This window comes from Capricornis sumatraensis, chromosome 15 (genome assembly GCF_032405125.1).
Source record: "Capricornis sumatraensis isolate serow.1 chromosome 15, serow.2, whole genome shotgun sequence".
NCBI classification, from domain to species: domain Eukaryota; kingdom Metazoa; phylum Chordata; class Mammalia; order Artiodactyla; family Bovidae; genus Capricornis; species Capricornis sumatraensis.
In genome coordinates, this window is record NC_091083.1 from 82,553,556 (window position 1) to 82,568,899 (window position 15,344).

The window sequence follows — 15,344 nt, forward strand, 5'->3', positions numbered from 1 at the left end:
ACACAGGGGGCGTGGGTCCAATCCCTGGGCAGGGAACTAAGATCCTGCAAGTCACGCATCGTGGCACAGTCAAAAATTTAAAAAGTAAAAATATGAGTGACCCCACAGAAAAATGAACAAAATTTTTGAACGAACACTTTAGCGAAGAAGACATGTGATAACCAATAAGCACACAGATAGGGGTCAGCAACATTCGCCTTCAGGAAGATGCAAATGCTGGGTTATGCACAATGAGACCCCGTCTTACACTCATTGGCAAGACTGTAATTTGAAAGACTGGCAGAGCCAAGTGGTGGTGAGCATGTTGAGCAAGTGGAATTCCCAGACACCCTGGGATGGAGTGTAAAGTGATTCGGAAAACACATACATTGAGACACACACTTTCCCCCGTGACCCAGCAATTCCATTTCTGGGTATTCACCTGAAAGAAAAGAAAGCGTTTGTCCACAAGGGCCTTGAAGGAGAGTGTTCATAGCTGCCTTATTCATGATCCTCAAACCCCGGAAAGAACCCAAATGTCTATCAGTGGTAAATAATCAATTGTTATATTCATACAGTTGAATACTGTTCAGCAATTAAAAAAGAGAGAGAGAGAACCACCAAGTTACGCAATAACAGCACTGGATCTCAAGAAATATCCTGCTAAGTAAAACCAACCACACAGAAGAGCCCAGGACGAGTCCGTGACACGGAGTTCTGGGAGAAGGAAAGCTCACTGAGGTGACAGAAACCGCAACCGTGGTTAGCTGCGTGGGGGCTGGGGAGGGGGCGATGGCTGTGGGGGAGGAGGAAACCTGCAGGGGTGGAGGGGAACGCCCTTGATCTTGCTCGAGTGGCGGTCACACGGCTGTGCACATCCGTCAGAACCCACCGCCTCTGCGCCATCTCGCGCATCTGAATTACACCTCGGGGAGATCTTTGTGCCACAAGAGACACTGGAAACAGCATATGAGAAAAGCCATTTTCGAGTCCACACCTCGTACCCACACCCCCGACTTCTGCAGGATGAGCAAAGGGAGCCTGCACTCCGCACGAGGCGGGCATGGCCCGGTGGGGTCACTGCAGTGACCGGAGAGGCCCCTCGGCCAGGCAGGGAGGAAACCGGGGAGGCTCACACGGGACGTGGGGCGCCTCGCTGCCTTTCCATCCCGCCAGGCAGCCTGGGGATGCTTGTCATCATGCTTTCAATTTTTCAACAAACATTCTAGAGTCAGCTGCTGTGTGCCAGGCCCTGACTGACACCCCCCTGGTCCCTAATCCTAACTGAGAGACGGACAGGTAAATTAGGTGTTAGCAAATAGAGAGGGGGACCCTGAACTCTGTGGGGTGTGGGCAAGATTCCCCCTTATGGGGGCCTGTCTAAACAGGGGCTTTGGATAAACAGGGGTTAACTGAGTAATGGAAGGATGGGGGAGGGTCACGGCAGTGGGTGTCTAACTTCATGGGGGTGCGAGGTGGAGGGAGTCAGAATCACCGGGCCCCTCTGAAAGTCTCCAGGCCCAGACCTCCCTGCAGACCAACTGAATCAGAGTTTCTGATTCAGATGTGGGCATCGTATTTTTTCTTACAAGTTCCCAGGTGATTCCAACACGCAGATAAGACCGAGAACTAGTGTTCTGAATGGAGGGGACAGTGCAGGCAGAAGTCCAGGAGCCAGAGGAAGATCCCAGTGGATCTGGGAACTGCGGAGCAGAGAGGAGAGGGAAGCCAAGGAATTCCACTGAGCAGGTGCAGCGGGTTGAACCGGGCCGCCGTCAGGGCTTCCTGTCCACCCAGAAGTCAGAACGCGCCCTCACTTGAAACAGAGCCTTCGATGATGTAATCGAGGACGCAGGTGAGGTCATCCTGGAGTGGGGGTGACACCCAGTGACAGTGACCTCACAGGGGTCAGAAGGGCGCACCCAGAGGGGGTCCTGTGGAGATGGCGGCAGAGACTGCAGTGACGCGCCTACAAGCCAAGGAACGAGCGTGACCACTGGCCCCACCGGAAGCCAGGAGAGGGGCCTAGAAAGTCTCCCCAAAGCCTCCAAGAAGGGACCCCCCCCCCGCCGACACGCTGATTCCAGGCTGATTCCGGATCTCTGAGAATCGATGTCTGCTGATGGAAGGCTCCCTGGCGGTGGTATCTGGCTTCGCCCGTCCTGGAAACTCGCACAAGGGGGACGGCACGGGTTCCTAGGTCACAGGGAGCTTGCGGCTGAAGCTGAGAGCTCGGAGCAACCCGAGGGGAAGGAGAACTGTCCCACGCCAAGGGGCCCGACGCGGGAAGGCTGCCCACAGCTGCAACCGTGTGGAGGCTTACTGTTGGGCAAGGCAGAGCGTTCCCTTCTGACCTCTTCCACGTTCTCCCGCGAGTGGGAGGAGGGTTATCTGCCTGGCGAGGGTGGGGGTGGCCTCCAGAGCTTGGGAGACCCGAGAAGGTTCAAAACAGTCTCTCTGCTGCAAAGAGGGGAGGAAACCCAAAAGAGCTCCTTGGCAGCACCGAAGAGCAGGTGGAAATGAGACTAGGAAACACCACGGGCATCTGTCGGGCACAGGTGAGACGTGGCCTCAGCCGTGCCAGCCAGAAAAGAGATGGAAGAATCTGCCTTTCCAGCAAGTAACTCCGCTTTCCAAAGAGTGGCCTCCAGGGTCCTGCTCGAGACTTTTCCACTAGATTCTGAGAAATCACCCTTGACCCCTGAGACGTCCTGTAGCAAAGATTCCTCCAAAGTCAGTAAGTTAACCCTGCGAAGCAGCAGCAGCAGCCCACTAAGTGTTTTTCTTACCAGCTCACCTCCCCCGAAGGGTGTACATGAAATCAATTAGTGAGCAAATATTTACAGTACACATACTGTGTCGATAAGGGCTTTGCAGGCGGTGCCAGTGGCGAAGAACTTGCCTGCCAGTGCGGGAGACGTGAGAGGTGTGGGCTGGGTCCCTGGATCCAGAAGATCCCCTGGGGGAGGGTACGGCAACCCACTCCAGTAATCTTGCCTGGACAATCCCATGGACAGAGGAGCCTGGTGGGCTACAGTCATGGGGTCGGCAAGAGGTGGACACGACTGAAGAGAGCCGGACAAATTCTGTCCCTAAGAACCAAATGGACGGGGAGCCAATAGCCCATAAATGCTGGTGAAACTGCCAGGTGCAGATCCAGGAGAACAGAGCAAAGGAGGAGACAGAAACGGCAGAGGATTCTGTCTTCCCTCTGGGAGAGGGGACAGCGGTCCACCAGTAGCTCTGCTTGGTCTTGCCAGAAGGGCGGGTGTTACAGAAACCCAAAGCAGGTATTTCACAGAACTGGAGACCAAGCAGAAAGGAATGCATCACCTTACCAAGAACGTCTTGGTTTCCTTATCTGTCAAAGCACAGTAGTTGCATCAGTCAAATGCATTTTTATGAGAAAAAAAGAATGCTCTGTTCAAAGTTCAAACTACTTTTTAACACCCTGGGGAGGTGTGTGCAGTCACTGACGATCCTTAAAAATCTCAGGCTGATGGGAGATAAAGGGACTGGAAGGACCCAAAGATGGAGAGGGATGGGGCTCCTGTCACTGGTCCCTCCGGCTCCCCACCTTGCTGCAAACCACAGCCCCATCCTGAACACTGAGTCATCTGCCAGAAAGGGGAGACCTTATCTTCTCAAAATCCCCTAATCACTGAGGAAGAGCCTGAGTTTCCTTCCCCAAACATCTTGAGACGTTCAAAACCAAGAGCAGGGCGGGGCAGCCACCGTGACCAGTGCTTGGGGGCCCGGGGCAGGCTCTGCTGGGGAAAGGAGGGGAATTCCAGGGCTTCTGAGATGATGTTTTTCAAACACTTGTTTCCCCTTGCTGTCTGCCTTTGGGTCTGTCTTCTCTAACATTAGAGCACAGACTCACCACCAGATCCAGCCTGACCCCCACCCTGACTCACTGGCCTGGGGAAGGACCACAGGCCTCCTTCCTCCTCTTCCGAGGACCGAGCGAGACCAAGTCCCAGATTCTCTCTCAAATCGGGCCCACCCGGTCCCCTTGCTGGCTGAAGGCCAGTCTTCCTCAACGCGTTCTGCATAAAATATTCATCCTTTTCCTTTGCTCATGGGTGTCCGATTAAGACTACTTCTGATGAGTCTAAGACATGTGTAGTCCTCAGCTGACCCACGGAGTGTTTTGAATTTGTTGCTGCTTTTAAAAAATCAGGGATGAATTGGGAGCATAGAATTGGTGTATATTCAGTACTGTGTGTAACAAAGATGGCTCGTGGGAAGATGCCGTGTAACACAGGGACCTCAGCCCTGTGCTCTGTGATGACCTAGAGGTGTGGGAGGAAGCAGGGGGTGTGAGGGAGGCTCAAGAGGAGGGGCATATGTATACCTACCGCTGGTTCCCTTTGTTGTTCATCAGAAATTAATACACTGTAAAACAATGATACTCCAGTAATAAAATAAAAATCATGAGATTGTTGGTTTATCTTTAAAAAAAAAATCAGAAGATTTGGCCACACTGAGTCGACACTCCCACATGAAAACGCCGGCTGGGTTTGAGTAACAGCTGCCAACTGAGGCGGGGGACGTGCCATCCTGGCCCCCAGTCTCCACCACACCTACTGTTGACCCCACAACCCACCACACTCATGTCCAGCACCTCCCTGGTCTCTGTAGGTAGCTGATTTTGCGACACCTAATTATGGTAAAAGGTTCAGTAAAAAAAAGGGAGAAAACTCTGAAACATAACTGAATATGGACCATTACTCTAACATAAAGAAACAAATTCTCAGAAGAATAAGACTTCAAAAGTTGTATAAACTGCTTTTGTTTCTAGAACTGTTTACTTCTTTCCCTCTTTATGCTTTTTAAAATGACTTCTAAACTCTCAAAAGCTGAGCTGTCAATAAGTTTTGTCAGGTCTAACTACAAAATCCAACAACAAACTTGCCCAAAGTACCTAAGAATGAGCTCAGAACAGTTTCATTTTTTGAAGCCTGGGGGAGCTGGGCCAGGCCTCTGCTCAGAGCCTTGTCAAATGGCAGATCTTGGCACCCGTCCCCATACAGGATTCTGAAAATCTTCTGCATCTTTGTTTGGGTATCTTTATCTCTACCAGACCACAGCCTCATGAATGATAGAGAAAGTATCACGCTCATCTGCAGGTCCTCAGCACGGCACGAGACAGTGAGCAGATTCTCAGGAAACACACAGATGGACTGAGGTTGATGGCGATGCCTGGCTCCTGTATACCAAAGCTCCTGCTCAAAGCCCACTCTGCTGGGACAAGTCACCCAGCCCCTCATCTCCATCCTTCTTCTCTAAAAGGGCGTGATGACATGAATTCTGCACACTGACCACTCAGCCTAGTGACTGGTGGAGTTACCATTCTGTAAGTGAGAGCCACTGCGATGTCATCATCATTCTACTGAAAGGAGAGAAGAGGACGAGCAACGGAGGACCCTCAGTGCAGCCAGCTCACTCCAACTGCATCTGCCCTTTTTGAGACCAGCTCAACATGTATACACTTCAGATCTTCTCAACCAAGCTGTGGGCTACTTCTCAGCCATATTATTTTTCGCGTGAAACCCTCCACAAGTAAAGCAGAGAGAAACCCTGAAACGTGCTCCGTCTCTGGGCCCTTTGGTCAACTCGGGCCGCCGTTCATCCCTGTGGGCTCTGCACAATCTTGCAGGGCACCCTGCCCAGGCGACAAGGCCCGGGGTGGAAGGTTGTGTCCACTGCACTTGCCACACACCCACCCTGCCCAGAACCCAACTTACAGCACTCGATGGGGTTGGACGCCGTCTGCAAGGAGACGATCCTTCCGCTGGCCTCGGGAATGTGCACCCGGAACACCAGCCTCACGCGCGTGTTCTTCCTCCCGATGTCCGTCTCGCCTTTCCGCAGCTCAATGTCCGCGTTCCTCAGCTTCAGGATCCCCGCGCAGTCGATGCTGCCGGAGAGGAGAGAACCCACTGACCACCGACCATCTCAGGGAGCTGGAGGTCACCCACAATGGGCGACTGCAATATACAGATAAATTGTTCAGCCAGGAATTAAGACCACAATGGGGGGTAAGACACAAAGCGATTAGGGAAACTCCCCGGGGGAAGTTACTTCTCTAGGGAGATTCTGCATGCCAGCTGTTCCACTTCTCAAAAGTATCCGAAAAAACTCAAACACGCAACTGGGGAAAATTGGTTATGGGCTATGCAATAGTAAGAACAGTGTATCGACAGCAAACACCTTGAATCTGATACATGTACCTTGGTGTAAAAAAGGTGTAATGTTTGCAACTAACTTGGAGCCGGTTCCGGAAAAAACAGAGGGATGGGGAGAAAGAGTCATAAAGCAAACGTGGTAAAGGTTAACAATTGGGACACCTGAGCAGACGGCGTACCAGGAGTTCTTTCTATGCTGCTTGCAGTTCTCAAGTTTGAGATTAGTCTCGAATAAAGTTGTTTACACTCCACATGGGTGCAATGTTCCCCACATTTGGGCACATGCATATTAGCCCTGTGAGGTTAGAGCTATCTGCATTATTACTTAATGATTTTAAGTCAAATAAATAATTTTCATAAAAATAAGTTTAGCCTCGTTCCAAACATCATCATCTAAAGGTGCGGGAGCAGCCTTCCTCGCAACACACCTGAAAAGGATCAGGGCCTAGAACTTTTCAGGTGGAAACTTTTAAAGCAGCAATCTCTGTGGGTCCATCACAGACTGGGGACCCCAGCAAGCTGCTCCCATCGATTCCACGGAGTCAAGCCCGCACCTCTGCTGCGCGGCCCACCCCTTCCCTGTGAGGACCTGCTGCACCCCTACCTTGGCCCACCCCCTCCTGTGAGGACCCACCACACCTCCGCCGCGCAGCCCAGCCCCTCCCTGTGAGGAGCCGCCACCGTGGCCCCCGGCCTTACGTTGCCCTCATGTTGTTTTTCGGCTCCAGCGGAATCTCCAAGACTTTGGTGTTGCCCACGATCTTCTCGTAGCTGGTGGTGGTGACGGTTTTCCCTGTGATTCGATGTACCTGGTAGAAGGCATGGGGCTTAAGGATCCTCTCGTCGGCTGTCCCAATGAAGATCTGAAGCCCCAGGGGCTTGTTTTCCATGTAGCCGTGGAGCTGAGGGTGAGAAAACAAAACAAATTGTTACAGCACCATTAACACATGGGGCATTGGGCTTCCCAGGGGTAGAGAATCCGCCGGCCAGTGCAGGAGATGCAGGTTCGATTCCTGGGCTGGGATGATCCCCCAAAGAAGGAAACGGCAAGCCACTCTAGTACTCTTCCTGGAGAATCCCCTGGACAGAGGAGCCTGGTGGGCTACAGTCCATGAGGTCTAAAGAGTCAGACACGACTTAGCAACTGAACAATAATGGTGGCTGGTGTCCCAGCAAAACAGACCAGAGAAGCGCCTGAGTGGCAGAAAGGACACAGGACTGTGCCGAGTAGAGTGACGGAGAACTGGAAACCACCTGGATGCCAGTCAGAGGGGAACGCCTGGATAAATTACAGGGATCCTCTCTAAAAATGAGTATTAAGCAGCTTGAGAAAGAATCTGATAGATCAGAGCTGCCTTTATGGAGAAACAGCCAGAAACTATGCTTCACTGGTGACTGGGGTCACAGAGATGGTAGTGAGAACAGAAAATAATCGGAAAAGATAAACCAGAGCTCTTGACAGTGGTTGCCTGGAAAGATCAGAAGAAGGAACTTTCAATTTTTATATGACTACATTTCAATTAACAAGTCAAATTTTATAATTTTAAAAAAGAGCAAGGCAAAAGTACTGTCGTCGAGGTTAAAAGAGAATTAAAGACTGGAAGAAAATATGTGTAACGTGTAATAGGCAAAGGATTAATACATAGAATACATAAAGTATGCCTACAGAGGGGACTTCTCTGGTGAGAAGGTCACCAGAGGCAAACCCCCCACCCTCTTTTTTTCCCAGTAGTAAGAACACGGAACATCTATGGTAGTTGTTAGGGATAAAACAAGGAATAGAGACCTGGTCCCTGTGTTTTGGAACTTAGAATCTAGTGCGGAGTTGGGGACAGGAGAAGAAAGAAGAAAACCTAAAACAAGTAAGTAAATGAAATCGTTAAACACTGTATTAACTCTTAAAGTCAAGTCAAGTCACTCAGTCGTGTCCGACTCTTTGTGACCCCGTGGACTGCAGCCCACCAGGCTCCTCAATCCATGGGATTCTCCAGGCAAGAATACTGGAGTGGGTTGCCATTTTGGCAACAAATATTCCCCCTAGATTAATTCAGCCCAGGGGCAGCAGTGGTTCCACAGAGGAATGTAGAAGATTAAACTGCAAACTGTTTTAAGAAGTGGGTACTGGACACTTGAAAAACACCAATAGCTCGTATAGAGGTTAAGTTTTACAAACACGCCAAAAGGCACAATCATAGCCATCCATGAGTCTCCATAGCTACCTTGGGACGCTAGAGAACGCCCCTCCAGGAAAGCTTAGCACTAAACAAACAAACAAACAAAGTTCTAAGTCCCAAAACACAGGGACCAGGTTTATGTTCCTTGTTTTATCCCAAACCCCTACCACAGATGCTGAGTGTTCTTATTGCTGGGGGAGAAGGGGGGTGGGGCAGTTCACCTCTGGTGACCTTCTCACCAGAGGTCGCCTCTGTAGGGGGTTCACTGGTGGCCCAGCAGGTAAGAGTCTGCCTTGCAATGCAGGGGAAACCAGTTCAGTCCCTGGTCCTGGACAGTCCTGTGTGCCGTGGAGCAACTGAGCCCACGGGCTCTGCAGCAAGAGAGGCTGCCACAGTGAGGAGCCCCCACGGGGAGGAGCCCCACGGGGGAGGAGCCCCACGGGGAGGAGCCCCAACGGGGAGGAGTCCCATGGGGAGGAGCCCCAACGGGGAGGAGCCCCACGGGGGAGGAGCCCCACGGGGGAGGAGCCCCACGGGGGAGGAGCCCCACGGGGAGGAGCCCCACGGGGGAGGAGCCCCACGGGGGAGGAGCCCCACGGGGAGGAGCCCCAACGGGGAGGAGTCCCACGGGGAGGAGCCCCACGGGGAGGAGTCCCAACAGTGAGGAGCCCCACGGGGAGGAGCCCCACGGGGAAGGAGCCCCACGGGGAGGAGCCCCACGGGGAGGAGTCCCAACAGTGAGGAGCCCCACGGGGAGGAGCCCCAACGGGGAGGAGTCCCAACAGTGAGGAGCCCCACGGGGAGGAGCCCCAACGCGGAGGAGTCCCACGGGGAGGAGCCCCACGGGGAAGGAGCCCCACGGGGAGGAGCCCCACGGGGAGGAGTCCCAACAGTGAGGAGCCCCACGGGGGAGGAGCCCCACGGGGGAGGAGCCCCAATGGGGAGGAGCCCCACGGGGAGGAGCCCCACGGGGGAGGAGCCCCACGGGGGAGGAGTCCCAACAGTGAGGAGCCCCACGGGGGAGGAGCCCCACGGGGAAGGAGCCCCACGGGGAGGAGCCCCACGGGGAGGAGTCCCAACAGTGAGGAGCCCCACGGGGGAGGAGTCCCAACAGTGAGGAGCCCCACGGGGAAGGAGCCCCACGGGGAAGGAGCCCCACGGGGAGGAGCCCCACGGGGAGGAGTCCCAACAGTGAGGAGCCCCACGGGGGAGGAGCCCCACGGGGGAGGAGCCCCACGGGGAGGAGCCCCAACGGGGAGGAGTCCCACGGGGAGGAGCCCCACGGGGAGGAGCCCCACGGGGAGGAGTCCCAACAGTGAGGAGCCCCACGGGGGAGGAGTCCCAACAGTGAGGAGCCCCATGGGGAGGAGCCCAACAGTGAGGAGCCCCACGGGGAGGAGCCCCACGGGGGAGGAGCCTCACAGGGAGGAGCCCCACGGGGGAGGAGCCCCACGCACCACAGCTAGAGGGCAGTCCCCGCCTGCCACAATCAAAGAAACCCATGAGAAGCAACAGAGACCCAACAGAGCCATACACAAATAAATGAATATTTAAAAAAAAAAAAAAAAGAATGACTACGAATGAATAAGTAAAGGACAAGATTCCTGGCCATCCTGTTTAAAATCGAGTCCTACCCCCACTGGCTTTCCCTAACTCCTTCCCCTTCTTTTCATCCCTTAAACTTCCTATATATTTTCTCAGTTCCTTCTGCTTAGGTCTTTCTCCTACAATGAGACTATCCCCTCCCTGCAGGCAGGGATGTCCATTGCTTTAACTTGCCACAGAATCCCTAGCACCTGGAATAATGCTTGGCACATGACAGGCATTCTAAGACAATTTGCTAAAATAAGTTAATAAAAACAATCCAACAGCGAAACAGACAACAGGTTTGAACAGGCAATTCACAGGAAAACGAATGACCATGAGCACAGAAAAGACGTTCAACTTGCCTTGTAAACAGGAAAATGCAAATTAAACAACTATGGGATATCATGTTTCACGCACTAGAGAAGCACCCATGTAGATATTTGATAATATCAGGTATTCTGGAGGCTGTGAGAACACACTTTCCTGAAGCTGATAAGAACGTAAATGGTTTAACTATTTTTCAAGTAGCAGCTATTAAAATTAAAAATACATATTCCCTATGACCGAATAAATCCACTTCTCAGGATGTACCCTAGATGACATCTGCATACGGGGTAAGCACAAAAATGGTTACTAACACGAACAGAGTAGATGAACCTAGTTTCATCAATTAGGCTTATGAGTAATATAACATGTCCTGGCTATGAAAGACTGCAACAGTTTAAAAAAACAGTATGGTAGAAATCTATGACCTTGCCCAGGAAGATCGAAGACATACTATTGAAAGAGAAAAGCAACTTGTAAAAAAAAATTTTCTTTATGGACAGCAGGATACAACTTATTATTTTTAATGCTCCATGCTTCTGATCCATTCATTTATACTCATGTAAATACAAGAACAAAAGGTGTGGACGGATGTGCTCCAAACTGACCATACCATGATCACTTCCAGGGATGGAGGAGAAAATCAAGGTTGAGGTCAAGGTCAAAGAGGACTTTAACTTGATCCACAAAGTTACAGGCAGAAGAGCTGCCGGGAAACCTGTGAAATTTAACACTGGTTTTTGAAAATTATACATCAGAAAAGAGAAAAGGATACTGAGCTAAGAGTTAGAAGTTGGGTTCCTATCTGGCCACTCCACAGCTGAGAGGCGCTGGGAAAATCCCGTACTCTTTCTGTGACTCTGCTCCTTTCTCTGCAACTGGGAGGAAGCGGGGTTAGACAAGTGACAACTCACTTGAGATCCCACCCTTCCACAGAGTTCTACAAGGGTTCAAGCAGGCTGTCTAGTCAACTATAAACCCAAGGCTCCAGGGCAACAGATGATCACACATGGTCTAGAATGTTGCTGTTCAAGACAGCAGATACTATAAAAATTGAGCTGAGAAGTCAGTTTCTCAGTCACACAAGCCACACATGACAAGCACCCAGGAGCCACAAGTGGCTGGCGGCTACCACGATGGACGGCAAGATAACAGGACGTTTTCATCCTCGAGAAAGTTCCACCAGACGATGCCAGTCCAGAAAGATGGCATCTCTCATGCCCCTCTAAGCCCTAGACCAAGAGGCAAGCTCAGGGTGGAGCAGGGCCAGATGGCAACCTTCTTCATAACCTGACAAGCTGACACCCACAACATTTACATACGTGTCAGATATACATCCGAGAAGCACCCTTGGGCAAAGGTGGAAACGCAGTCAGTCTTATCTTTCCACCCCCCCTCCCCCACGCAAACTGCAGAACAAGGTACTGATGGAGACAAAAATCAGAGAAGGAAGGGCAGCGTCCAGAAGAGATTTTGCTTTTGTTGATCTTGCCTTGCATTTGGGCCCAAGATAAACATCTCTCCTCACCTGCTCTTCTGGATTTCTCAGGAGGTGGTAATTACAGAATCGGTCAGAATCAAGGAGGAAAGTGGGTGGCATAGATAGTGACCCTAGCGGTCTGAGGCTCCGTCCGCCTCCCCATGACCTAAGAGCAGAAATCGCAGGCTGCGTGCATTCAGGCTGAACAGCCAGAGAACGGCGGGAGACGGAATCTGTCACAGCCCCCCACGGCTCTGCCTGAGTCCAGCCACCTCCGGATCCCCTCCCCAGTGGCATGCTCGTCAGCTCACCACCGCCTCTCGAGTGACTGCTGATGCTCTCTCGCTGACCTCCTGCTGGTGTGTAACAGAACCGCCCACTGAGCCCTAAAAAAATGCAAATAGGAGTCACATAGTCCCCCGCTTACAACCCTCCAAAGACTTCCTGTGGCCGGAGAATAAAATTCAAACTTGATGCCATGGTCTATCTGTGAGGCTGCCGTCAGCCCAGCCTCTGTCTTCCTATCTGTCCCCCATTACGCTTCTGCCGACACCAGCCAAGCTTCTGTTCCCTGCGCACACCAAGCTCTCTCCAAACTCAGGGCCTCTGCATAGCCATCTTCTCTGCTCACATACTCTTCTTCCACTGGTACTTCCAGCTCTCAGATCTTCAGGTCTCTCCCAAACCACCACTATTTACATATGCCCAGCGCTGGAGCCAGCTCTTTCAGACTAGCGAGAGTCAGTTGGTTAAACTTCCAGGAATTCTGAAGAGCCAGATATCACCTTGATAGCCTGAAACCAACCACGGTGAGGACATCCACACCACGGAGATCAGCAAATGTTAAAAGCCGGGGCTCTTTTTTCCAGAAAAGTGGATCTTAAAGGCTCACTCACACACCACTGGAACAGTCCCTTTGTTACCACCTGACGCTGTCTTGCTAGTTGTTAATTTGCTCAGCATCTCTCCTTCCCACTTGAACAGGAAGCCCTCGGTAGAGGAAGTGTGCCTGTTTTGTTCAGCGTGATCACTGAGAGTCAATGGCCACCATCCACCACACTGTGGTGACTAAGCACGCGCTGCCCTCAAGGCCGAGGACCAGACTCCACGTTTCACACGTGAGGCAACAATGCTAGGCGGGATGGGCCCATTCTATACGTGAGGACGCCGAGGCTGGCGAGGTCCTGGCAGCGCGCCTCAGTGGACACTGTTAGTGCAGGGCAGGGCAGGGTGCTCTGGACCTCCAGGCTCTAAGTCCATTTCCACGGGGTGCTGTCCGTGTCCTTGCCATCTGGCGGGTTCACAGACGCTTTATCATCTACAGCTAGCGGTCAGAACGAGCAGACTAGGTTCTCAAAGGAGACACGAGCCAGTGCTAAATGGTAAGATCCAGAGTGTTCTTCCTGCTGAACAAGAAGTGGGGGGAGGCGGGTAGAGCGAGGGAAGCAGAGAAACGGGCAACAGCAACCAAAACAAATAACGCTGCTTCTTGAGAGAGGATCCTGCTGCTTTCAGCAGAACTCTCTGGGTCTCAGAGCAGCCCCTGCTTAAGCTGGACTAGCTGACGCCACGTGCACAGACGGAGCCCACCTCACCCACGTGAGCTCCCCCTCTTAGAGAGGGTGGGAGCAGGGATTTCACATTTGGTCAGATACACACAACTCTCCATCCAGGCCCTGCTTCTTACGAGCAGCCGTGTGACCTCAGAGCAGTGACCCCACCTCGCTGAGCGTCCGTTTGCTCCTGTGAAACAGGGACATCACCTCCCACTTCCCAGGGCTCTTTGAAGGCTAAATAAGATGACCTCTGTAGGGCCCCGAAGCCCAGCACACAGCAGGTGCCCAAGAAACAAGACTTCCTGTCATCAGAGGATGATGCAACTCAAAACACGGAGGCGATACGACAGAACTGAGTGGAGGAGCAAAGAATGAATGTGAGACTCAACACGAGAAAAACAGCCCGCAACAGTCGTGTGTGGTGAAGCCCAGGCACTCGCCCCCTCGTCTCTGTGGGCAGCTGAAAAGCCCCTGATGTGGACGGCTTGGAGGACCAGACCACCTAAGCTGGAAAGACAGCTTCCCCTCCCCTCTGCACCCTCCCCCTCCCCAGAAGGTGGCAGAAGTACCCAGAGCATGTGTATTCTGGGGGAGCCTTGCCAGTTCTCTGGAGGTTTGACAAGAGCATATAGGGATTTACTTGCTTCTCCAAAAACTGAGTGATTGGGTCTTGCAAACAGAGCTTGATGTCTTGGGAAGGCATGACTTACCCCTGAGGTCCCAAACACCCTGTGGTCCCCCATTAGAGGAAGACCAGGGTCTTGAGGCCTCTCTCCAGGCTTCTCCAAAGATAAGGTCATCTCAGGGGCACTTGGCAAGCAGGGTGGCCTCCCAGCCATAGCAGACACCCGCCTGCCCGCCCGTGGCAACCTAGAAGCTCAAAGTCAGCGAGCTTCCAAAGCAGAAGAGGCTCCACTTGCTGCAGCCAAGGTGAGAGCGAATGTGTTCCGCGTCTTGTAATTTCCCAGGCAGTCGACAAGATTCCAGGAAGAAGGGGGTGCTTCTGACCACAAGGGTCTGCTGCACAGGCAGGCGGGTGTCAGAGCTGATTGCACCGGCACAGCAGCGTCCAGAGGGAAAGGCAGGGCCATCCCTTTTGGGGTGAGAGGGCTGAGGCTTAGCGGGATTAAGCCACTTGCTCATGACCCTACAGCTCCAAAGCCATTGGTGGAACCACAGGAATGTGGCCAGACCTGCCTCCTCTCTGTCAGCTGCCTCCAGATGCTCCCAGATCTCAGACTGTGTCTATTAAGACAGGCGGGTCCATCCCACCTACTCAGCCAAAGGAACAAGGAATACAAGGAATGGTGTCTGCATCTCAGAGACCCTCAGTTTCCCAGAAAAAGCTCATAAGACCCACCCTCACCCCCAAATTCAAGCTCTGCCCACTCTTAGGGGCAACTTAACATTCCTGATGCACAGATCAAAGGGCGTTGGTACTTGGTGATATTTGCTTTCCCTTTGTCTTGTTATGACAGTGGTAAGGGCTCAATCATAAACTGTAGAAAAAATGGACAATATAAAAATATATGAATTATAGAAGAGCTTGAGAGTCGCTTGGACTGCAAGGAGATCCAACCAGTCCATCCTAAAGGAAATCAGTCCTGAATATTCATTAGGAGGACTGATGCTGAAGCTGAAGCTCCAATACTTTGGCCACCTGATGCGAAGAACTGACTCACTGGAAAATACCCTGATGTTGGGAAAGATTGAAGGCGAGAGGAGAAGGGGATGACAGAGGATGAGATGGTTGGATGGCATCACCGACTTGATGGACATGAGTCTGAGCAAGCTCCGTGAGATGGTGAAGGAAAGGGGAACCTGGTGTGCTGCAGTCCATGAGCACAAAGTCCATGGGTCACAAAGAGTTGTACATGACTTAGTAATAGAATAACACAGAGAAAATACTCCTGCAAAATAAACACACAATCTGGTATACATCTTTCTACCCTCTTCTTCTATGCACTTAGGGAAGCACAGCGGGATTCTATTTTAGATATGGTGTGGCCATTGCCCTCTGTCACTAAATGCTGTTTAATGGGACAATCTCAAA

At 52.1% G+C, this 15,344-nt stretch overlaps 1 protein-coding gene across 1 annotated transcript in view; it reads right to left on the reverse strand.

Annotated features, from left to right (window-relative positions):
* NFATC2 (nuclear factor of activated T cells 2) overlaps positions 1 to 15,344 on the reverse strand; it is a 98,132-nt gene that overhangs the window by 24,910 nt on the left and 57,878 nt on the right. Inside the window, exons 4-5 of the mRNA XM_068986840.1 lie at positions 6,870 to 7,072; positions 5,730 to 5,902 (exon numbers count right to left, since the gene is read on the reverse strand). Of these exons, the coding sequence (XP_068842941.1) occupies positions 5,730 to 5,902; positions 6,870 to 7,072 (376 nt within the window). The remainder of the gene's footprint in view (positions 1 to 5,729; positions 5,903 to 6,869; positions 7,073 to 15,344) is intronic.